At 42.6% G+C, this 23,660-nt stretch overlaps 1 protein-coding gene across 2 annotated transcripts; it reads right to left on the bottom strand.

The window, feature by feature from the left end:
* Positions 1 to 955: 955 nt before the first annotated feature.
* Positions 956 to 23,660, bottom strand: LOC109430176 (eukaryotic translation initiation factor 4 gamma 1). 2 transcript variants are annotated; one of them, XM_019706229.3, is made up of 4 exons: positions 23,385 to 23,660; positions 23,060 to 23,322; positions 3,345 to 5,422; positions 956 to 2,932 (listed from the first exon to the last, which is right to left on the bottom strand). In XM_019706229.3, the coding sequence occupies exons 3-4, from the start codon at positions 5,097 to 5,099 to the stop codon at positions 2,627 to 2,629; spliced, it is 2,061 nt and encodes a 686-aa protein (XP_019561774.3). In that variant the 5' UTR covers positions 5,100 to 5,422; positions 23,060 to 23,322; positions 23,385 to 23,660; the 3' UTR covers positions 956 to 2,626. The 2 variants fall into 2 exon arrangements, with proteins under 2 accessions (XP_019561774.3, XP_062705923.1); XM_062849939.1 differs by lacking the exon at positions 23,060 to 23,322.

The raw sequence follows: 23,660 nt of genomic DNA, 5'->3' as shown, positions 1-23,660 counted from the left end.
TGAACTAGTTACTCAGTTATAAAAATAATACACTTAGTAAAATATTTGAGTTTTTTGTCAAATACACGGTATTAGGAGGCACACGGTATTAGGGCATGGCACGGTAAGAGATTGGGAAAGGTGGGAGATTAATTTGGTGTATTGAGCTGTGGATAGAATGTGTTAATAATTATATAGTCATCGTTATTTACCTTTATGTTGATTTCAAGGGTAATCAGTGAACGTTTTAGATGCAATACTTGCGCAGTTGTTCCAGTATTAGTGATTATTATAGTTTTGAGCTCCTTCTGGCTTCCTGTTGTGATGCTTTGCCGGAAATCAATGCTCGATACATTGCATTGTTAAAGGTGAGGTACATGAAAGGAGAGGAAAGTAATATTAGTGCTCTTGGTGATACTATCACGACGGCCATTCAGAATGGTTCAACGGGTGCAGGTGAGAAGACCATCCCTGCTGGCTGGCAGCGCTGATCAAACTCAGTGTATGGTAATGCTTAAACTATACGAACGCGAAAACACAACTGCACGAACACGAATACATAAAAAGAATGATCTTCCATTCCACCTTCAAGTGATCCTCAAAAGTAGCACTTTGAATGTCCATTTGCAACTTGTTCACACAAGAAATCTGCCTCGACCAAGTTGGCAGAACGCGCCCATACCCCTTTCTGAACCGAAGGGCAGGGACAATTTGCTCCAACTCATGATTACGTTCCCTTGTCAGCGTGAAAAATGAAATTTCGGTGCAATCGGTCTAAAAGTCAAAACACATGTTTGTACACATGATAACCCAACAAACATTTTTGCTGTATAAGAGTGGAACAAACCACTCTTAAACAAACTTTAGCTTAAGAAACTGTTATTCAGCTACTTCTGTTTCTTGGGAATTTTGTAGGAAAATAAGTCCAATTACAATGAAGGAGATTTCGGATTACCAGTAACGTAAAAACGAACAGTTTTGGGTTTTGGGATAACGGACTTTTTTTTTTGCTTTTGCTTCATAACTGCTTACACTTTTAAGTATTTAACTATGTATGATTTGCAAGAGTTCACAAGATTTTCCTGGTAAGTTCACCGTTACAGTTAGAGAGGCTTCTGCTCCTCTGGACTTTTATGCTGTAATAAGTTTAAAATTAGTTTTATCCACTTCATTATTAATATTAATATGCAATTAATTATTTTTGTCTATAAATCGATCATTCCATAATCGACAGTGTCACCTATTTTTTTCATATATACGGTTGCTGCATATGTTTTGAGCATTAACGCTTCATGCTTGATGTATTATCTTGACTTACTGTAATATCATTTTCCCTATGTTTAGAGTTCCGTTTTCCCGCAAACTTACAACAATATTTTCAAAATCAAAAGTCATCATGATTTGGAGAACTTCCTTTCGCGTGGATCTGACAACAGGCATGGTGGTTACTGTCGTCGATGCGCCAGAGCAGTTGGTTATGGTTGATGGCTGCTGTTATGCGTCTTGGCCTACTAAGATACCCTAATCAGTTGGAAGTTTCAAAGGCATTTGTAGCTTAACCTAATACATCATGTAGTGGATTTTGATAAATTTCTGTTTTGACGATATATTAGCGTTCATCGCTTGACTATTATGTTGGTAGTGTCGGTTTCCTCCTGTTGCAATGATCATAACGGTTATAACTCGCGTTTTCCTATTAATCTCTCTTTACGTCCGGTTTCATCTCGAAACATTTGTTTCCATCTGTTGGATCTCTGCGCAGTCGGTACTGCGAAGCATACCCAATCATGGTATACTTCGTTGGCGCATTTTTATTACGACACTACTTCTGGAATATGCAGTGATTTTCTTCTGTATCCTTGTGCCATGAACTAAATATTGCAAAAGGAACTTTAGTTAGTAATATTGGCTGTTTTTGCGTTACGTTAGTGAAGCACAATTACATCACTTTGAGTTCTGACGAACTCAACCCGATATAACCAACATCCCGTAGATCAGGCCAAAGTGTAGATATAAAGCTGTTAAGCTTGGGTATATGAATCATTTGAACGAAGGTTGGCATGAACTACGACCTATACTGTCCCTATTCGCATAACAATCCCATGTTTGCTGGGCTTCCTATTCACATTGGACTGTTGTGCGAATGGGGGCAGTATAGGCTATTCGGAAATGTGAATCGGCTAGATTAGTTCCATTCGTTTCGGATAACTAACTGCGTGCAAATTGCGTTGCTCGGATTGAAAATACAGAAAACTACGGTTGTTTTGATTATTCAAATATCCCTCTAAAAGCTATAATCTTGAAAACAAAAGCAGAACCTGTTAACAAAAATATAATCGCATTCTATGTAAAAAATGTTGCTGCACCCTATACTAAAGCAATTGTCGATCAGCTCAACTGAATCCCACTTCCCTGTTCTAACTGCAATAGGCCTTTCTCCGCCCTTCAATCTACCCTGAAATTTGGAAGATCGATCGCCAGATTTTTATTTTGCTCCAGGGAACACGTGTGTAATGATTAATAATTACCCTATTTGAATTTTCTCCCTTTTCTAAACTGGTTCTAACAGCAAAATAAGACGCAAAAATTGGAAAATAAACGGCTAAATCAGGAAAGGAGTCTTACCATTCGCACCCAGGGCCTATCATCAGAAGCGACTGCTGCTTCTGCCTTGATACGGGGCGTTCTTACCACCGCCACGGCCGGATTTTTTATTCCCTCCTCCGTAGCCGCCGCCGCCACCGCCTTTATTGCCGCCTCCGGAGGAATGTCCGCCACTGCTACCGCCAGGGCCACCACCACCCAGTCCACCTGAGCCGAAGAAACTCGGGGGGCCGGCCGAATTCTGTTGCTGCTGCTGTTGGTCGTCGGTCAACGAAGCGAACGCATTGTTCTTACCCCAGCCCTGGAACATCGATGCCGAACCCAGGCGGGTGACCTCCGGAGATTTTTGCTGCGAATGGGATGACGGGTTGGAATTTTGAGTAATACAAGGTCGTATCCGTAAAGTTAGGTAAAACATTATAGCTAATCAGAAAAAAGAACCCCCTATTGAGAGAATGATTGAGACGAATTACATAACTTGTATTTACTTAATAAGCTCGAGGACCTAATATAAAATCGTCCAGAGCCAGGTATCATCTTCGTTCCTGGCTGTATGAAACATATCTGTTCGATAGAACCCCAAGAAGTGCCTTAAATGACCAAGTAACCTCGATGAATCTATGGACAAAGCAGAATCCAAATCTTTCGAGAATGCGAGCATGTAAGTATTTGACTGTTTGTAAGTTTGAAAGTAAAACTAAAGTATCGCTCTAAATACCCACCAATTTAAACAAACAACCGTTAATCTGCCAGTCACTTACCGCCGATAGGTTGAGCTTCTTCGGATCGAACATGGGCAACTGTTGGCGAGTGCTGTTCTTCGACACCGGCTGCACGAACCCGTCGTCATCGACGAAGCGTTGCTTATTCTTGGACGCACTGCCTCCTCCATCTCCGCCGCGATGATGCCGATCCCCATCCTGACGGTTGCCACCACCGCCGCCACCTCCACGGCCACCACTGCCCGATAGCACAAAGTTCAGAATTCTGTTCTTGTTCTCCTCGGATTCGACCTCCTTCTGAATTTCCTCCATCGTCTTTGGCGCGGCCTGGGCCCTACGCGGTTGCCAGTTGTTCTTCCGCAAATCGACCAGGTCCAGGATCATGAAACGGATCCGGTTGCTGACTTGTATGGTACTTTTCCGGTCGGCAATTTCCTGAAGACGATCGAAGTAGTACTGCAATCCTTGGGAGTCTTGCACCGAGTCTTTCTCCATCCGACCACCTATCGTGGTCAGCAGCTTGCAGAGACACTCCAGTGATTCCTCGTCCAACATTTCCTCGCTCAGTAAGATATTCAAACAGGAGTACATAATTCTACAGATCAGTTGCTCCTGCTTGAACAGTTCTCCAATAAATCGTATGGTGCCCATGGCTCGCCTCTTAATGCGGGCATTCTTCTCCTCCAGCTCGTATTGCAGTTCGTTGAGTTCATCAGATTTCTCCTCTCCTTCGGCGGCTTTCTTCTTCGACTGCTCCAATTCGGTTGCATTCTCTTCCTTATCGGTGTGATGCTTCTCAAACTCTTTCTGACACTGAGTGATCAGCTTGCGCTTGAAGTTCGGCTGTTTGTTATCACTTGTTTCGATTTTTATGATGGTTCCAAGCTCCTTGCACATCTGCGCGTAGGTGTCGGTAAAATTCGGTTCCATGATGGCCTTCTCGAATAAAATCTTAATACAACCGTCCAATCGTTCTTCCGTGTCGATTTCGTACTGTTTCACCTGTTCCACCAAGTCGTTGAAATTGTTCGGCGTGAGCTTGTTCAGCACGCTGCGGAATTTCTTGAACAGTTCCTGTGTTTTCTTGGTGTCTTCATCCAGCTCTTCCTGTTTCTGTAAAAACCGAGGCCTCCAAGCGTTGGCGCACTCCTTCAATTTAACTTCCTCGGTAATGTTCAAATTAACCTTGATAATTCCGCTATCCACATCGTCGCCTCCGGATCGCATCTCCTTGGCCGATAATCGACCCTGATAGGGTGCCCGTTTCATTGGACCCGGCCGGGCGTTCATCATGCCGCCACCGATGCCACCACCACCGCCACCACCGTCCATACCCCTCATGAACGTTGGTAACAGCGAGTTATCTTGGTTGCCAAAGTTTCTGCTCGAAGCCATCATTGGGTTGTGCGATGACTTCAAGATAGACCGACACGCATCCGGTATCGTGGTGGGCTTTTCTTTGCTGATTGTGGCATCCTTCAATGACAATAGTTGATCCAGCGAGTATTTCTTGCGGGCTCCGGTGTCCTCGCCTAGCAGCTTCTCGGAAGTTCGCCGAATGCGTTTTCCTATCGACGGATGGTTACTGTCCACATTATTGTTTATGGTGCTAGTGGCTAGATTGTTGTTGTCTTCGCTCTCTTCGCAGCTATTGTTCTGCTGATCATGAGCTGCTGTTCCATTGATGCTTAGCTTTGCCACCGTGTCGGCCAGGTCGATCTGATTGTTGTTGTCCTCTTCCGATTGCTGGTGCTGCTGCTGCTGGTCAGCGACGGGTTCGACTGTGTCCGTCATTATTGCTATGAACGCGTGTCCGGTTGGCACGAAATATAGCAATTATTTTCGATCCAGAGTTAAATAGTAAATAGATCACAAATAACAACAACTAGAATGGATTTCCTGATATCGATCGCACTGATAATTTCAGATGTATAATGTATGTATATGGGTAAAAAAAACAATAAAACACGTTATCCGCTGCTTAAGTTTCACTTGGCAGGACACAGTTGGTTCTGACTCGCAGTGCAATTCGTTGAACAGTGGTCTAATTTCAATAAGTGGTGAGTTGGAATAGAGTTCCGTTACGTGGCAGTATCAGGTTTGCTTAGTTGCGTGTTCTGGAAAATAAAATGAAATAGAAACGGTTAGAAAAATACGTACTATGACACGAAGTAACTATGACAAAATATAAATCAATCTATTAATCAGCATAGCATTTGATATGCATCTGATGAGTATTTGATTCCATCTTAGAGGTGTTTTCATTGGAATCTACACTTTTTGACATTTTTATGTATCTAATCCTTTCGAACAATCAGTTCTGTTCTATTAATCATAGAAGAGTTTACATTTGGCTTTAGATCACCTAGCTAGAGGATGAAGGATGAACCACGAGCTCGCTGCACACTCAACGGGGAACGTAGCACAACCAACTGGTCAAAGCCGAGAAAGGATACCATTGGCAGGGCATGTTGCAAGAATGCCGGACAACAACCCTGGAAAGTTCGTGTTCGCGACTGGATCCGGTTGGCACAAGAAGGCGTGCGGCGCAGAAGATCTGGTCCGTTGTCAACCGGCCGTCGATGAAGCCGGCTTGATAACTTCCCACGAACTCATTCGTTTTAGGTGACAGACGACGGAAGATGATCTGGGATAGCACTTTGTAGGCGCAGCATTCAAAATAGTGATCGCTCTGAAGTTCTCACATTCCAAATGGTCGCCTTTTTTGTGAATAGGGCAGATTACCCCTTCCTTCCACTCCGCCGGTAGCTGTTCGGTTTCCCATATCCTGACTGTCAGCCGATGCAGACAGGTGGGCAACTTTTCTGGGCCCATCTTAATGAGTCCAGCTGCGATACCATCCTTACCAGCTGCTTTGTTGGTTTTGAGCTGGTGAATGGCATCCTTAACTTCCCTCAGCTTGGGAGTTGGTTCATTTCCGTCCTCCGTTGCATTGGCCCGTGCCTACGTTCTCCACGCCATTCAGGTGCTGATCGAAGTGCTGCTTCCACTTTTCGATCACCTCACGTCCGTCCGTCAAGAAGCCTACGTCCTTATCCCTGCATATTTCGGCTCGCGCACGAAGCCGTTGCGGGATACGTTGAGCTTCTGAAAGAACTACCGTGTTTCTTGGGAACGGCACAGCAGTTCCATTTCTTCGCACTCCGCTTCTTCCAGGCGGCGCTTCTTCTCACGAAAGAGGCGGGTCTGCTGTTTCCGCTACTGTTTGTAACGTTTCACGTTCTGTCGGGTCCCTTGCTGCAGCATTACCGCCCTCGCTGCATTTTTCTCCTCCAAAACCGTTTTGCACTCTTCATCGAACCATTCGTTCCGTCGATTCCGTTCCACGTACCCGATGGTGCTCTGGGCTGCGTCGTTGATGGCTGCTTTCACTGTACTCCAGCAGTCCTCTAGAGGGGCCTCATCGAGCTCGCCCACGTCTGGTAACGCGGCCTCGAGATTCTGCGCGCATGCTGAGGCGACATCCGTTGTACCGTGGCGGTCGCCGGTATCGTACATTGTTGATGACGGAGAGGTTTGGGCGCAGTTTGACCATCACTAGGTACTGATCGGAGTCGATGTTGGCGCCACGATAGGTCCTGACGTCGATAATGTCGGAGAAGTGCCGTCCGTCAATCACAACGTTGACGATTTGAGATTCCATCTGCTGTGGTGATCTCCAGGTGTAACGATAAAGAAGGCTGTGTTGAAAAAAGGTGCTACGTATGGCCATATTTTTGGAGGCGGCGAAATCAATAAGTCGTAGGCCGTTTTCGTTCGTCTGCTGGTGGGCGCTGAACTTACCAATCGTCGGACTGAATTCCTCCTCCTGGCCTACCTGAGCGTTCAAATCTCCTATGATGATCTTGACGTCGTGGCTTGGGCAGCGATCGTACTCGCGTTCGAGCTGCGCGTAAAATGCGTCCTTGTCATCATCAGTGCTTCCGGATTGTGAGCTGTGCACGTTTATTATGCTGAAGTTGAAGAATCGGCCCTTGATCCTCAACCTGCACATTCTTTCGTCAATCGTACACCAACCGATCACGCGCCTCGTCACTCGTCACGATGAAATCTGTTCCCAGCTCGCGTGTGTTGCCGCAGCTCTGGTAGATGGTATGATTACCTCTAAACGTTCGCACCATGGATCCTGGCGAACACACCTCCTGCAGTGCTACGATGCCGAACCCGCCATCCTTCAGTAGATCGGCGAGTATGCGGGTGCTCCCAATGAAGTTGAGAGATCGGCAGTTCCACGTACCGAGTTTCCAATCGCAAGTCCTTTTTGTTCGCCGTTGGTCTCGGTTCGTATTATTCTGTTGTTGATTTTCCGTTGCAATGGTTTTTACGGCTGGCTTGTAGGGCCTGATACCAACCCCTAACTTTCCAGAGGACCATAGCGCACACTTGAGCTTGGCACACAGACGTTGATCAGCCGCCCCTAACATGAGGATCAGACGCTGTTGTGAGCCGCTCCTCCTGGAGAACAGACGCTCAAGTTTGTCGAAGAAACCCCCCCCCCCCTTCCCTGTCACCCTACGACCAAAGTTCCGACCGTGGTGTTGGTTACCCGATCTTCCCTAAGGTTGCTCATAGTTTCCGGCCGGTACCACGAGGAGTTAGGGATGGGAGTTGCTGGGCAAATGCTAGTGGATCACAATGGGATCTGAATTGCGCAACATACCCAGTCTTCACCGTTCCTACTCGTAAAAATCTCCATTGCGAATAACATAGGAGAAAATACAACTCGATACAGGTAAAGGTAAAGACCCACGCGACGACTGGAAACTTGGAACATGGAATTGCAAGTTACTTGATTTCGCAGGATGTGACAGGATAATCAACGACTATCTTTGTTGGACTGGACAGAAAGTGTGGAAAAGCGGGCATCGAGCGGCTACCTTCTATTAAAGCTGTGGCACCACCAATGAACTAGGAACAGGATTTATAGTGTTAAGCAAGATGCGGCAACATGTGATCAAGTGGCAGACGATCAACGCCAGGATGTGCAGGTTAAGGGCCGTTTCTTCAACAACAGCATCAACTATGTACACTGCCCACACGAAGGGAGACCTGATGACGAGAAAGAAGCGTTCTACGTAACTGCGCAAATGTACTATGGTTGCTCACCGCGTGACGTGGAAATCGTTGTCGGTGACATGAATGGAGGAAATGTACAGACTAGTAATCGGGCGAAACAGCCTGTACGCCGTATCGAATGATAACGGCCAGCGATGCGTAAACTTTGCAACCTCCCGTGGTATGGTAGTCCAAAGCACTTTCTTTCCCAGAACCAAATCGGCCACGTTCTAATCGATGGTAAATTCTTCTCGGATATACTGCCCCTCTTCGCATGTCAGTCCCATGTTGTTTTTCAAAGTGCCTACGTTTTGCACTATAATTCCAATTGTTTTCAAAAAAGTGTATTCATGTGATGCATAAACTTTTCGTGGCTCAATGAGCTGTGTAATGAGGCGAGAAAAGTATCAAATTTATTTTACATGGGCTCGTGAGAGACAAAAATATGATTTGCATTAGAAACAACATGGGACTGCCATGCCAAGAGGGGCAGTATAACGAATGTCCGCACATAGCGCAGTGCGAATATAGTTTCGGATCCACTACTCAGTCGCTGTATGCATGCGCATAAAACTTACCACGCGTTGAAGTCGAACGCCGCGGCTCAACATCGAGCAACTGCGTAACGTGGTATAAGTGGCTCAAGACTACGCGCAGCAGTTAGCAGTGGCCCTACCAACGGAAGAGCAGCTTGGCGCAGATACACTTGCAGATGGTTGGAGGTGGAGGGACATCCGATCCGCCATAGGTAGTACCTCGGCTGCAGCACTAGGCTTCGCAACTCCGAATCACAGAAACGACTGGTACGACGGCGGATGTGAACAGTTGAAAAACGAGAAGAATGCAGCATTGGCGAGAACGCTGCAACCGTACGAGGGCGAATGAGGCACGTTATAGACAGGCGCGGAGCAGGCAGAACTCAGTCTTCCGGAGGAAGTAGCGCCAGCCGGAACTACGAGAAGCTGAACCGCTCGCGCAGAGGCTTTGTGCCACAAGCCGACATGTGCCGAGATAATCACGAGAATATTCTCACGAGCGAGCGTGAGGTGGTCCAGAGGTGGCGGCAGCATTACGATGAGCATCTCAATGGCGACGTTGCAAGTACCGAAGGTGGCGTGGTAACAGATCTAGGAGTATGTGTACAGGACGAAAGACTTCCGGCCCCTGACCTCCAAGAGATTGAGGAGGAGGTTGGCCGGTTGAAAAACAACAAAGCCACTGGAGCAGATCAACTACCAAGCGAGCTTCTAAAATACGGTGGAGAAGCACTGGTGAGAGCACTACACTGGGTCATTACCGAGATTTGGGAGGAGGAAGTATCACCGGAGGAATGGATGGAAGGTATCGTGTGTCCCATCTACAAAAGGGCGACAAGTTGGATTGTAGAAACTATCGTGCGATCACATTACCGAGCGCTGCCTACAAGATATTCTCTCAAATTTGCCTATTATTTCGAGGGACAATAATAGGCAGGATTCTTGTGTGAACGCGCTAAAACGGACCAGATGTTCGCCATCCGCCAGGTGATGCAAAAATGCCGCGAATACAATGTGCCCACATATCACTTGTTCATCGATTTCAATTCGGCATATGATACAATCGATCGATAACAGTTATAACAAATTATGCACGGATACGGATTCCCGTATTAACTGATACGATTGATCAAGACGACGATGGATCGAGTGGTGTGCGTAGTTCGAGCATCAGGGTCACTCTCGAGTTCCTTTGAGTCTGCAAGGTGATGGTCTTTCGTGCTTGCTGTTTTACATCGCCTTAGAAGGTGTAATAAGGAGAGCGGGGATTCCACACGAGTGGAACGATTTTCACGAAGTCCGTTCAGCTGTTTGGTTTCACTGATGATATTGATATTATATCATGTACTGATTTATCGACCGTATTCTATAATTAACTTGATGATTTTGTGGCTATATCAGTCTCTTTCTACTCATAAGTATAAGGGAGTAGAGATTAAAGTGGATAATGAAAAGATAGATATGATAGAATTCGCTAGGTAGCGAACAAGTGTGAAGATTTTATAGAAGGTGAAATTAGGCAAGTAGGCCATGTATTGAACGAATACATCGAATGCGTGAAACTTCTGCCGTGCGACCTGTGCTTTTAAACAGATCGGCTTGGTTGGTAGTTCATACCACCTTACCAAGACTGGCAAAAGTTTCAGGCACCCGACTGCCTATGTATTGTTCTGTTTTCATCTCAAATTCTATCGATCGGTAGCTTTTTCGGAATTCGCACTCCGTTCATAGAGGTATGCCTATATCGCGGCGTGTTCTTCCTATTAGCTTTTTCGATCTTATTGGATAGAACACTTTTCTTCTTAAGCCAAACTTTTCATATCATGTACTGATTTATCGACCGTATTCTATAATTAACTTGATGATTTTGTGGCTATATCGGTCTCTTTCTACTCATAAGTAGGAAGGGAGTAGAGATCAAAGTGGATAATGAAATGATAGAATTCGCTAGGTAGCGAACAAGTGTGAAGATTTTATAGAAGGTGAAATTAGGCAAGTAGGCCATGTATTGAACGAATACATCGAATGCGTGAAACTTCTGCCGTGCGACCTGTGCTTTTAAACAGATCGGCTTGGTTGGTAGTTCATACCACCTTACCAAGACTGGCAAAAGTTTCAGGCACCCGACTGCCTATGTATTGTTCTGTTTTCATCACAAATTCTATCGATCGGTAGCTTTTTCGGAATTCGCACTCCGTTCATAGAGGTATGCCTATATCGCGGCGTGTTCTTCCTATTAGCTTTTTCGATCTTATGTGTTGAAGACAAAGAACACTCCGCCACTCCGAATTTATATCAACGGTGATGAAATCGAGGCGGTTGAAGAATTCGTGTACTTGAGCTCAATGGTGTCCGCCGACAACGACACCAGCAGATAAAATCAGAGACTTATTGTGGCAGGAAATCGAGCTTACTTTGGACTCCGCAGAACTCTACGATCGGATAAAGTTCACCGTCACATGAAGTTAACTATCTACAGAACGCTTATTAGACCGGTAGTCCTCTATGGGCACGAAGCATGGACCCTACGTGCAGAGCACCAACGCGCCCTTGGAGTTTTCGAACGGAATCTACGGCGGAGTGCAGATCGCTCAACCCCGATTCAGCTGATTATCCTCCACGCACTATGGGAAATACCATCATGTGCTTAGTTAGCGTACATGTACTAGTAGATGCACTAGAGAAAGAAGGAACGTAAAACAGCAAAATTAGATCAACGCAGCGCACCTAAAAGTGCATCATGTAAGAGACCGCTTTTTCATGCACCCAGCAGCTGATCATAATGAATGGGAAAATCAGCCGGCGATTCAGCGTTGAGTCAGACTAGCTAGCTCATGTTTGCTATCAACGCTATCTACTAACCATTCATGTGTCTTTTTATTTATATCGCGTAAGGCGGCAGGATTTTTGTTGTTAGTTGTAAAAACTACACATGCTACCAACTATCCTAATTCAATGCTCCCTCGTATATGAAACGTGTTATGTTGCCAATTTCAGTAACGAAGATATCTTTTTTCGCCGAACCGCTGATCGAATTAACCCCAAGTAACACTCATGTTATATAAAAGTTACGACAGCGCAATTTTTGGTTGTATAGAAGTTTATTTTACGTTATTTCAACACAATGTTAGAATTACGTAAAATAAACTTCTATACAACCAAAACTTGCGCTGTCGTAACTCTATTATAACATGTGTGTTGCTTGGGACGATCAATCTCAATCGAATAAAGCTCATTAATTGATTAACCGGAGATCGTGGCTGCAATCGCGAATAGTGCAGTGATCTCTCCAACTCGTCTCTACTTGTCTGATGTCATTGGTTCGGTCAGTAAGGCATGTAAATTTGTATAGGGTGCCTGTACCAGTTATCGCACTACCTAAAAAAAACTATTTCTACAAAAATAAGAAGAAGACCGTCGAATGTCATCAACATGTCAAATGATTCATTAGTTTTAATACTTTACAGGAAAAATATAGAAACGGGTCCAAAACTACTTTTAGTATTTATTACGGCGTGTGCCAATGATAGGAACCCTGTACCAGTTATGGATACATTTGCTAATTTGTGTTCCACTTCGCACTATTTACATGCATTCCTTATGGGATTAGCCATAACTGATACACTATGGCGAAATAGGGTGCAAGGAAGCCGAAAATTTAAGGAAAATGATTTATTTCTATCATAATTTGAGCAAATTGTGAAATTTGAATGATTGCAACCATCTTTTGTGAACGTGATCTGTTGTTCACAATTTTTTTCATGTTGATTTGCATCATTAAAGGTTGAAAATCGACTATGGCGAATTTGAGGTACTATAGCCATAACTGGTACATTGAGCCTACACACCTAATTTAGACCGCACACACCGCATAAATGATACATCACTGCAGCAGCAACAGTCACACAAACAAACCCAAACTTTTTCTCTCTGCGCCTTTGGCACGATGTGTAAAAAATCACAATTCACAATGATCGCGCACACGCTCCCGGCTCAAACTTCATGGCTTTCAAAAATTTGCAATCGCATCATCTCTCCGCCTCGCGCATGATAACGTCAGCTGTGCAGCGAAGGAAGGTACGCGGTTAGGTATAGGTAGTAGAGTGGGTCAACGTTGTATGGAGAAACTTTAAATTTGATCGTATCAACCCGGAACAAAGCTTTTTCAATCAATATTAGCGTCCAAAACAACTGTGCAAAATTTGGGAGCGATTGGTTGCGTCCCCGTATTCCGCATTGCGATTGAAATTTGTATGGAAGTTAGTATAGGAAAACGTACTTTTTTGCATTTTACTCATAAGTTAAATTCTTTTGTCTAATACCATGTAACTAATGACGTTAAAGTATAGCCTAGGATATACCGAAAAACTTTACCGAAGACCGCAAAGTGATGCGACGCGTGTGAAAAAAGTTATTCGCTAGGTAACTTAGGCCAAAAATGGAGATTTTATTATTGATGTTATTCCTTCACATGTTAAATGTTAAGCACCACTGGGCAATCTGTACGTTATAACTTTTTTCACAAGTGTCGGATCACTTTGTGGTCTTCGGCAAAGTTTTTCGGTATATCCTAGGCTATACTTCAACGTCATTAGTTACATGGTATTAGACAAAAGAATTCACCTTATGAGTAAAATTCAAAAAAGTACGTTTTCCCATACTAACTTCCATACAAATTTCAATCGCAATGCGGAATACGGGGACGCAACCAATCGCTCCCAAATTTTGCACAGTTGTTTTGGACGCTAAAAGGAATCGAAAAAGCTTTGTTCCGAAAAATCGACTTTGTTGACCCAGTCTAATAGGTAGGTATGTGATCATGAAAGCGAAAGAGAAACAGGAATGGCTGGCATCTTCAAGATTTTGCACAACGAAAGTATGTATACCTCCTCGGATGCAATAATTTGGAATTTGGTCAATACTGGAATAAAAATTCGATACACTAAAATAAATACAAATAATGTATAAGTGAAACAACCTACTACTGTTTCAAATTATGATATAATAAAATTAATAATGTTGGTTTTTTACTGGAATACGTTATTGCAAGTCGGACTCGATTATCCGGAGTCGCGTTCTGAAGCTTCTCAAACATATATTGTCTATCCCAAGGTCTATCCAGTTGGAATAAAGACCGACATTTTATCAAAAATTGCCATTTTCTTAGTCTACAAGTGTCGCAACTGTTTCGCATCTAGTGCGCTGTGCTGATTAAAAAACGTCGCGAGTTGGGTCGCGTCGCGACTAGATTGTGCGAAGTTCGGTTTGGTGGCGGCCCGACAATACCAATACCTGGAAAACGAAATATTGTACAAAGATGAATTTTTGACATTTTTTCATACCCACTTTCATTAATAAGCAAGCAGTCAAAACTTTAGCATCGTACAACATTTCTTTTGGTGGAGCGGACCTGGTGTGTTGGTTGGAACACTTGACTATCACGCCGAGGACCTGGGAACGAATCCCACTCCCGACAAACTCACAAAATGTGAGTTCTTCCTTCGGAAGGGAAGTAAAGCGTGGGTCCCGAGATGAACTAGCCAAGGGCTAAAAATCTCGTTAATACAGATAAAAAAAAAAACATTTCTTTTGGTGGACATATAGGGTAAAAGCGCTAGACTTCGCCACTGCTCTAGTCTTCGCCCCCTCCATACAAATTCCATTTTTTATGTATGAAGTGGCGAAGATTAGAGCAGAATTTTAGGGCGACGAAGTCTAGTGTTTTTACCCTACTTAGAAAGTTTCAAAACTCCACTCCGAGTCTGAACCTCTATAACAGTTTGACTTATCGATGTTCTTTTGGATAGAGCATATCGCCCCTTCCTTCAACTACTCCGCTAACTGTTTCATCCCTCAGACCCTGGCAATCAGTTGATACAGACAAATTCAATCATAGAAAGGAAATCAACGGAAATATCTAAGTTTGTTATAGAATCTGCTACAGAAGAATTAGCATTAGTTGGTGAGACACTTGACACACAAGAGACGGTGTCTCAACTGCTTGAGACACTGCCCGCGAATCCTACGTCCCCCTTGTGAAGGTGTTTGAGAATCTTGAGGAAAAAAACCTTACGCTTGAAGTTGTACGTGAGCGATTGCTGGCTGTAGAGTTGAAGAAGTCAGAAGAAGCCAGAAGAATGGACATAAGGACTGTATCGGAAATTGACTATAAACGTTCAAAATGCTCTATCTCGAAGCACGGTTGGTCTTTTCATTCCGGTTCTTCTATGAAATCTTCACAATATAGTAAAGTTTAGAACAGCTTGAAGAAATTTGGAAAATATTAAGTATTATTGAGAATATGGTTCTATGAGTGGTCCACACAAAATAACAATCTGTACAAACTGCATTTTTTTATTTTTTTTTTACGTTTCAATCATTTGTAGCAAAAAAAATGGTACGGGGAAAAATCTGGAAAATAATGATTATTACTAGCAGATAAGTGTACATAACATATGACTCAATACCGACTTTAAAAATTCTTATTTTGGATCGAGAAACCTCCAACATTCAGAATATGGTCTGTCCCAAAAAAACACCTACTTTTTGGTCGAACTTTGACGCTCTGTTTCAAATATCTTCAGAGGTTATAAAATTCCGTTCTTTGGTAAAACTACCTCTTCAACAGATTTAAATACATACCCAATTGAAAAAATGCAAACATTCAACTTTATGTATTTTTTATTTGCGTAATCGTCCTTTGAAGACGCATAAAAAAAGAGTTCCTTGAAAAATGGCCTTTTTCCAATTTTAAGAATTGCCCTAAACTGCGGAGGGAATATTTCTTGATAAAAATAATTTTCCTTTATCATGAGCATTCTGGAAAAGAATATGTTTGCGCAAAAATAAGAGAAAAAATAGAATATTTTCCCACAGTTTTCGCAATTTCAAATTTTTAAGAGGTGTCCAAAATTTTAAGAACATATGTGCAATCTTTGAGATAAAAGTCCAAGTTAAATAATATTTTTTTGAAAATCAGAACTGCCATTCTTTAATTAAAAGATTTTTATAGTATCTCCAAAAATAAAGTTATGTTTATTTCGAACAGATTATTTTTTAGGCAATTGTGAACGTTTATAGTTAATTTCCGGTACAGTCCTTATGACAAAGGATCGTCGTGTTAAGCTGCAAGCAGAAGCCAACGTAGTTGCTGAATCCGAAGCCGTTGCGTTTATGGCAGGTAGCATAGCTTAGGTGATTGTACACATCGTGGGTGGATATAGAATGTTCAGCTTGATATGTTTTGAAAAGTTTATCACATATTGTCGGTAACAGAACGCTTTTTTTTTCAAGAATTCTATGACAGCGATACTTTGAAAGGCATGCAATCACGCACCGCTTATTCTTTGGTGAGAACACATTCGGATGTTTGAAATAGGAGTCGATAGCATGTGTAGCAACGGTTCGATCTCCCCTGCTGCCTGGAATAGTTCACGATACTTCGTCTCGTTTTACCCTTCTTACACCCATAAAAAGGGTATAAATATCGCTCGAAAATCCGATTTCTGATCCGAGTCCAGGACGGCCGAGTTTCTTGTGTATCTGTGTGTAAGCGTTACAAAAAAAAATCACGCACGTTTCTCAACCGACTCCCGATTTGAGTTCTCTTTGCTCCAAATGAAAGCTACAATATCCTAGTATGTAGAACGCTAATAAAGGGAGCGGGACATTTGGCATAAGGTCGTTTGGCATAACCGAAATGCACCCTTCTTTATTATGCCAAGTGTCCATTATGCCAAATGACCGTCATGCCAAGCGGCCTTATGCCAAATGATTTTATGTCAAATGACACAGACCCGCTAATAAATATAATTAGACATTTGGTTACCGAGATATCTTTCGAAACGTACTCGGCCTTCTGATACCTGATACCTGGGTTCTTTTAGCACCAAACGTTGCTGATGTTTTTCGACGTTGAACAAGTTGTCAAGTCCCATCATCATCAACGTGGCCAAATACGGCGAGACCTTGGAAGCTCGGAAGAAAGGTATCATCGAAGGAGTCAGCAACAGAGCCGTTCAAATGAAAATCAACAATGTGCTGTACATACCGGACTTGAGAGATAACCTGATGTCGGTCAAGTAACTGGTGAAAGCTGGAATCTCGGTGTTGTTTTGCGAAAATGAAACTTCGTCGAGGAAGGAGAATACGGTCATCGCTACAGCGTACATAAAAGAAAGTCTGTACGAGCTGGAAGTCAAGTTTAACAAGCCATTTGCGAATGCATGTCAAGCGGAGATGAACGATCTGTGGCAGCGGGGAAGTCGATCCCGTCACGAAGCAGCTGGATGGCCAGAGATCAGATGACAAGAACTAGTTGGTGAGTCCGTTTATCGCAGCGGGGCCGTCGTTTCCCGAAGTGATTCCAGCCATACGCAGAAACGGTGCGAAACAGGAAGCCTTCCAGTAGAGGTAAGCGCACCCACGCTATCGCTGAGTTTTGCCGATCCTAATTGGAATCGTATCAGGGCTTTTTGTTTACAGACTCAACACGTCGCAGCGCTCTCGAACAACGATCGGGTCGGATTCCGGCAGCGAGTAACGGAATGCTTCGAATGTAGGCCGTCCGCGAGGAGGGCATTATTGGAGCTACAGTCTCGGACTCGGTTCCGGATACAATTGCATGCACACAGATCTCGCAGCTATTCGATATGGACTAGCACCAGAGTTTCGAGACTCATCGGTAAGGAAGACGACAGCTCTGAAGAAGCGAGGAAACAGCAAAGAAGAAGAGAAAGAGTGCACCCAAGAAGATATGAGTGAGTACGAAAACTGGGGAAGACAAGATGAATGAGAAAAGGCAAGGAAGAGAAACAGCGAAGAAGTTAGGGCTCAGAATGAGGAGTATTATGTGATGAAGGGGATGGAAAAATAAAAGATATTGCACACTGATAATTTGCATTTGCGGTGTATTTATGTTGCAAGCCGGTCCGATCAATACCCCTTTACTATCAGAAAAGAAGGTTTCACAACACTAGTATAGTGGTTTCTGCTTCTAGTAGTGTTGCGTGTACGTACATGCTGCATTACTCGAACACCACTTGAGTTACTGGTTGAAAATAGTAAACAAAGATCAGCTGTTCCCAGCAAAATCAAATGGGCATATTTTCAACCAGTAGATTTGCATTAGTGTTTGTGACACCGTGCTGCAAAACCACTATTATTAGCAATCGTTTTAAATACCCTTCATAAATGTATGATCTGTCAGAATGAAATTGAAACATCAGAAACAGTTTCTGTTGTTTAAATTTTTCTGTGAAAAACAGTCAAGATTTTTGGGAAATATCATCTACTCGGATATTTCTCAAGAAGTTTTGTTATAAATCATTCAGGACTTCTACAAAAGCATACTGAAAGACCAACGAATATTTTCCGAAAGCAGAGTTATTCTTTGTCTAAGTATTTTTAAAGAAAACATTTAAGAAGTATTGTAAAAAAATATTTCAGGTATTCTAAAAACATTGAACCACTGTTTTTCAGGATTGCATTTGTCAGGCATTCCTCAAAGAATGTTATCAGACTCTCGCTGCCAAAATTTCTTCCAGGTACTGCTCCAGAATATCATACGAAAGATCTTGCAGAAATACAGAAATAAGTACATGTTGTATACCGCGTTTTCGGGTGGTCGAGAACATTTAAACGCGAGTTATACAAACAATACAGTATGCGGCAGGAAAAAATGCGAAAGTATTTTTCAACTTCAAACCTCATTTTCGTCCATTTGACATTAACCAATCTATGTTTCAACGTTCCATGATCTATAATAGGCTAGTTTTCTGAAAAGTTAATTAAAAAATTTCCCATTTTGGTCACTAACCTTTACAGGGCGGCGCCTGAAGATGAAGACAACCAGAATTTTCAAACCGCAGAAAATCGCACAGGTCGCTAAATTTCGCATCTGATAAAACAAAATTTTTGATTTGCTCTACAATATCATCAAATATATGTACTTATTTCATCTGGTATGTGAAACTACATGGCTCTGGATCAGTGTGGTCAGGTTGTTCATCGAAGTTGAGCTAATTTTGTTACTGTTATAGTCATTTTGTTTAATGACCATTGGGCGCGCAGTTTATTGATATCCGCATATAAGGCCTACATTATCACATGTTAAACATCAAATATGTTCATTTTTATTTTTCAGTGCTAGAATATAGACATTGATTGATACACTGTCATGAAAAAAAAGTAATACATATCCCATATTTAGCGTGTAATAGTGCCTTGAACTTTTCGCATTTTTTCCTGCCGCACCCTGTAAAACGAATATAAAAGTAACATTTATAAAAGCTACATTGTACTGACTACAAGACTGCCTAACTAACATTTTCAGCGCTATAAGCTTCACCCAACTAACATTTTCAGCGCTATAAGCTTCAGTCATTTTCTTTCTGTTGTGTAACCATCGAGTAAAAGCAGTCAACGCTGAATAAAAGAGAAGCTAGTCAAATATAAATCATAAGCTAATACACGACTGTAAAGCAAGCACCATACAGTTATCAAATTCGGTTTTCAGAAATCCATTGCTTGTCACTGGGGCTGCCTTAACTGCACTCTATTCCAACTCCGGGAGATTTCCCGGAAGATGTGAAAACTTGAACAAATCGAATAGGAGTCCCCACTAACAAAACAGCTGCTACTATACAGTACAATTCGTTATACTGACAAATCCCCAAACCAACAGCGCTTTAAAGGCCGTTATGCGATTTCATTACTGCTAGAAGCTGTAATAAAGAAACTGTTGGTTTACCAACACGGCTTGTCGGATGTAAACATTATTGTCAAAACAAACTTCAAGCGGGATATATAGCTACTACACAATTTTTTTACAGCTATCCATCTCTGTGCTGTGAAATTATTTGGGTTGCTTTTATTGCACTTTAACTCAATGCCGGAAGATTTGCCGGAAGATGTGCAAATCGAGTAAGAGTCCCAGCCACTACAACAGCTGCTTTTATACAGTACGTTTTGTAATGTTGCCAAAACACAAAACAGCAGCGCTTTGTAGCCGTTTAAAGAACACTCTTTGACGTTTGACGTTTCACAAGCTTTTACAGCAAAATGAAGTTGGGTAAGGTTTCTTGTGGCACAATTATGAAGGCTTGTCTGGAGTAAAACAAAACGGGCTATTTTCTATGTTATTAATATATAGCAGTGTGGCAGCGAGGACATCATCGGGACCAGTGGATACGGAGATCGGGAGTTCGATTCCAAGTAGCGGCAAGTACTTTAATTATTCAATTTTAAAAGTGATAATTCCAGTTCCACATGTATTGCGTCACGGTATCCATAACCTTATTATATTTAATCGTTTAATTTGGGGATGCCGTAAAACTATTATTTAACAACTGCGAAAAGGCTGAAAAAGCGCCTTCTCAAGATGTTATTCAGTTAGTGGTTACATAGGAGCCGAGAAAAGAGCTATGACTAGGTGGCATAGAAGCTGATCGCACAGCATGTACAAGCTGATTAAGTTCGCCAGATTCATTGGTATAGGGCTTGCATAGAAGCTTCCGTCCATATGTACAACACAGTAGCTCAGCATCAAGCCGTATTGAGGACGCTTTGTTGACGTTTACATTCACAATAAATGTTAGTTGGGCAGTCATTTGCTTTCTGTTGTGTAAGCATCGAGTAAAAGCAGTCAACGCTGAATAAAAGGAAAGCTAGTCAACTATAAATCATAAGCTAATACACGACTGCAAAACAAGCACCATACAGCTACCAAACTCGGTTTTCAGAAATCCATTGCTTGTCACTGGGGCTGCCTTTACTCCACCCTATTCCAACTCCGGGAGATTTCCCGGAAGATGTGAAAACTTGAACACATCGAATAGGAGTCTCCACTAACAAAACAGCTGCTACTATACAGTACAATTCATTATACTGACAAATCCCCAAACCAGCAGCGCTTTAAAGGCCGTTATACGATTTCATTAGGGCTAGAAGCTGTAATAAAGAAACTGTTGGTTCACCAACACGGCTTGTCGGATATAAACATTATTGTCAAAACAAACTTTAAGCGGGATATATAGGGAAGTGGAACCATCTCGGCAGGGGTCCTATTTTGGGCACTTTTCTGCTATAACTCAGCCAATTTTGAACCAATTGACACAATTTTTGGAATGCGATGAGATACGTATAGTATCTAGCCGTGTACAAAATTTAAAGTCAATTGGTTTGGAATTGACTAAGTTATAGCGAAGAGTGCCCAAAATACCGGCCGCTGCCCAAGTGGTTTGCTACCCTAGCTACTACACAAATTCTTTACAGCTATCCATTTATGTGCTGTGAAATTATTTGGGTTGCTTTTATTGCACTTTAATTCAATGCCGGAAGATTTGCCGGAAGATGTGCAAATCGAGTAAGAGTCCCAGCCACTACAACAGCTGCTTTTATACAGTACGTTTTGTAATGTTGCCAAAACACAAAACAGCAGCGCTTCGTAGCCGTTTAAAGAACACTCTCTCAGCTAGAAGCTGTGAAGAAGAATCTGTTGGCGCAATTACACAGCTTGTTCAATGTAAACATTCTCGGATACTTATTCAAAACGACGTATCAACATAGGATTTGCGTGTATTATACGTCGTTTTGAAAAAGTATCCGAGTGTTGATGATATCATTGTGTTTGACGTTTCACAAGCTTTTACAGCAAGATGAAGTTGGGTAAGGTTTCTTGTGGCACAATTATGAAGCCTTGTCTGGAGTAAAACAAAACGGGCTATTTTCTATGTGTTTTATATATAGCAGTGTGGCAGCGAGGACATCATCGGGACCAGTGGATACGGAGATCGGGAGTTCGATTCCAAGTAGCGGCAAGTACTTCAATTATTCAATTTAAGAAGTAATAATTCCAGTTCCACATGTATTGCGTCACGGTATCCATAACCTAATTATATTTAATCGTTTAATTTAAGGATGCCGTAAAACTATTATTTAACAACTGCGAAAAAGGCTGAAAAAGCGCCTTCTCAAGATGTTATTCAGTTAGTGGTTACATAGGAGCCGAGAAAAGAGCAATGACTAGGTGGCATAGAAGCTGATCGCACAGCATGTACGAGCTGATTAAGTTCGCCAGATTCATTTGTATAGGGCTTGCATAGAAGCTTCCGTCCATATGTACAACACAGTAACTCAGCATCAAGCCGTATTAAGGACGCTTTGTTGACGTTTACATTCACAATAAATGTTAGTTGGGTAGGTGGATCAAATCACGTTTTTCTATTTTCGGACACTCTATTGAATAACCAATTGACAAGTTGTCTGTTGAGTTCTGTAACATTACTCCAAGAACCGTTTCCTTATATGAGGTATATATAATCTACAGTAAAACCTCCATGAGTCGATATCGAAGGGATCATCGACTCATGGAAATATCGAGTAGTGGAACAGAAATCCTTTAGAAAGTCATAGTAACCTAGAAAAAAAATCAGTATGGAAAAAATTACCTCCACGAGTCGATATCGAGTCAAGGAACATCGACTCATGGAGGTTCGACTGTATATAATATTTATCCAGAATGTTCTTTTCACTAGCATCTTATATTTCTTATAAAATGTGGGGGAATATTTAAGTATCGGTTCGATATATTATATTTATATCATTTTATGCTAAACTTATATCATCAAAGAATTAAATTAAATTTTGTGAAAAATGTGACCCTTCGCCACTGAAACACTACATCAGCAGTTCCCAAGGCAGTTCAATAAAAAAAAGTTCTCTCAAGCCCTACCATTAATGTGGGTCAGCGCTGTCAAAAAACGAGAGCCACCGACCGCACATTTACGATTAATGGAATTTTAATCATAGTAGACACGCAGTCAGTGCGCCGCTGTCTTGTCTTGTGTTGCTTGCCTGGTGCAGCAGCAACAGCAGCAGCTAAGCTGCACACAACCAAATTTATCCAAAGCCCACCTTGATGAAAGCGTGAAAGACGACACGGTGTGTGAAGGGGCGAGGCGTGAGGGAGGTAAGGTGAGGCACTAGTGTTTCACCTTCCCTTTCGTTGAGAGGAAAACCACCTCGATTCGGTGTAAGTTCTTATGCAATTTCCATTCTAATGGCACTAGAAGGAACCAAAATCGTAGAAGGAAATAGTACCGGCAACTCAACAACCGGAAAAGGCATTATCCAATGACTTACCTTGAGTGACGACTAGGTTTTTTTTCTAGCTGGATTTCGCAGGAAATCAGTGCCCCTGCTACGTTGACAATCGCTGCTGCGAAGGTCGGATTCCGCACTGTGTGTGCGCTCTTGATTATGATGGAATCCGGTTCTGGTGATTCCCGATCCCAGCGATGCGGGCTTTTTTGGTCGGTTCCCTGAAGATTGGTTCACTTATCGTTACACGCCAGTTTTTTCTATCCCTTTTTGCGTACTATTTTTTCCAGTCTTGCTGTCCTGACCTGAAATGACGGCCTCGTTTTGACAATGACAAGAATCCTTTCGCAATTTTTTTTTTCTTCACCTCACACTTTTCTGCCACTCACTGACTTTGCTTCCTGGCTGACCGTGATCACCGATCAAACGCGACGGAAACGTTCCCCGGATGGTTTGTTGTCCCGCGAGCACAACGGAAGACCCTTTTTTGGTCTAATTAGTGGATAATCGTGCTATTTTCTTGCTACTTTTGACGGAATGAAGGAGTGTAATATTCAACTTTCATTTCACGTGCTACGTACGAAGAATTGCGACGATGGGGTGCGCGAAGGCACTAACACCAACGTTCCGGACTGGCCAGCAA

Source organism: Aedes albopictus, chromosome 2 (assembly GCF_035046485.1).
Source record: "Aedes albopictus strain Foshan chromosome 2, AalbF5, whole genome shotgun sequence".
Taxonomy (NCBI): domain Eukaryota; kingdom Metazoa; phylum Arthropoda; class Insecta; order Diptera; family Culicidae; genus Aedes; species Aedes albopictus.
The sequence above is the reverse complement of the archived record's forward strand: the minus strand, read 5'-3'. Positions and strand labels throughout refer to the sequence as shown.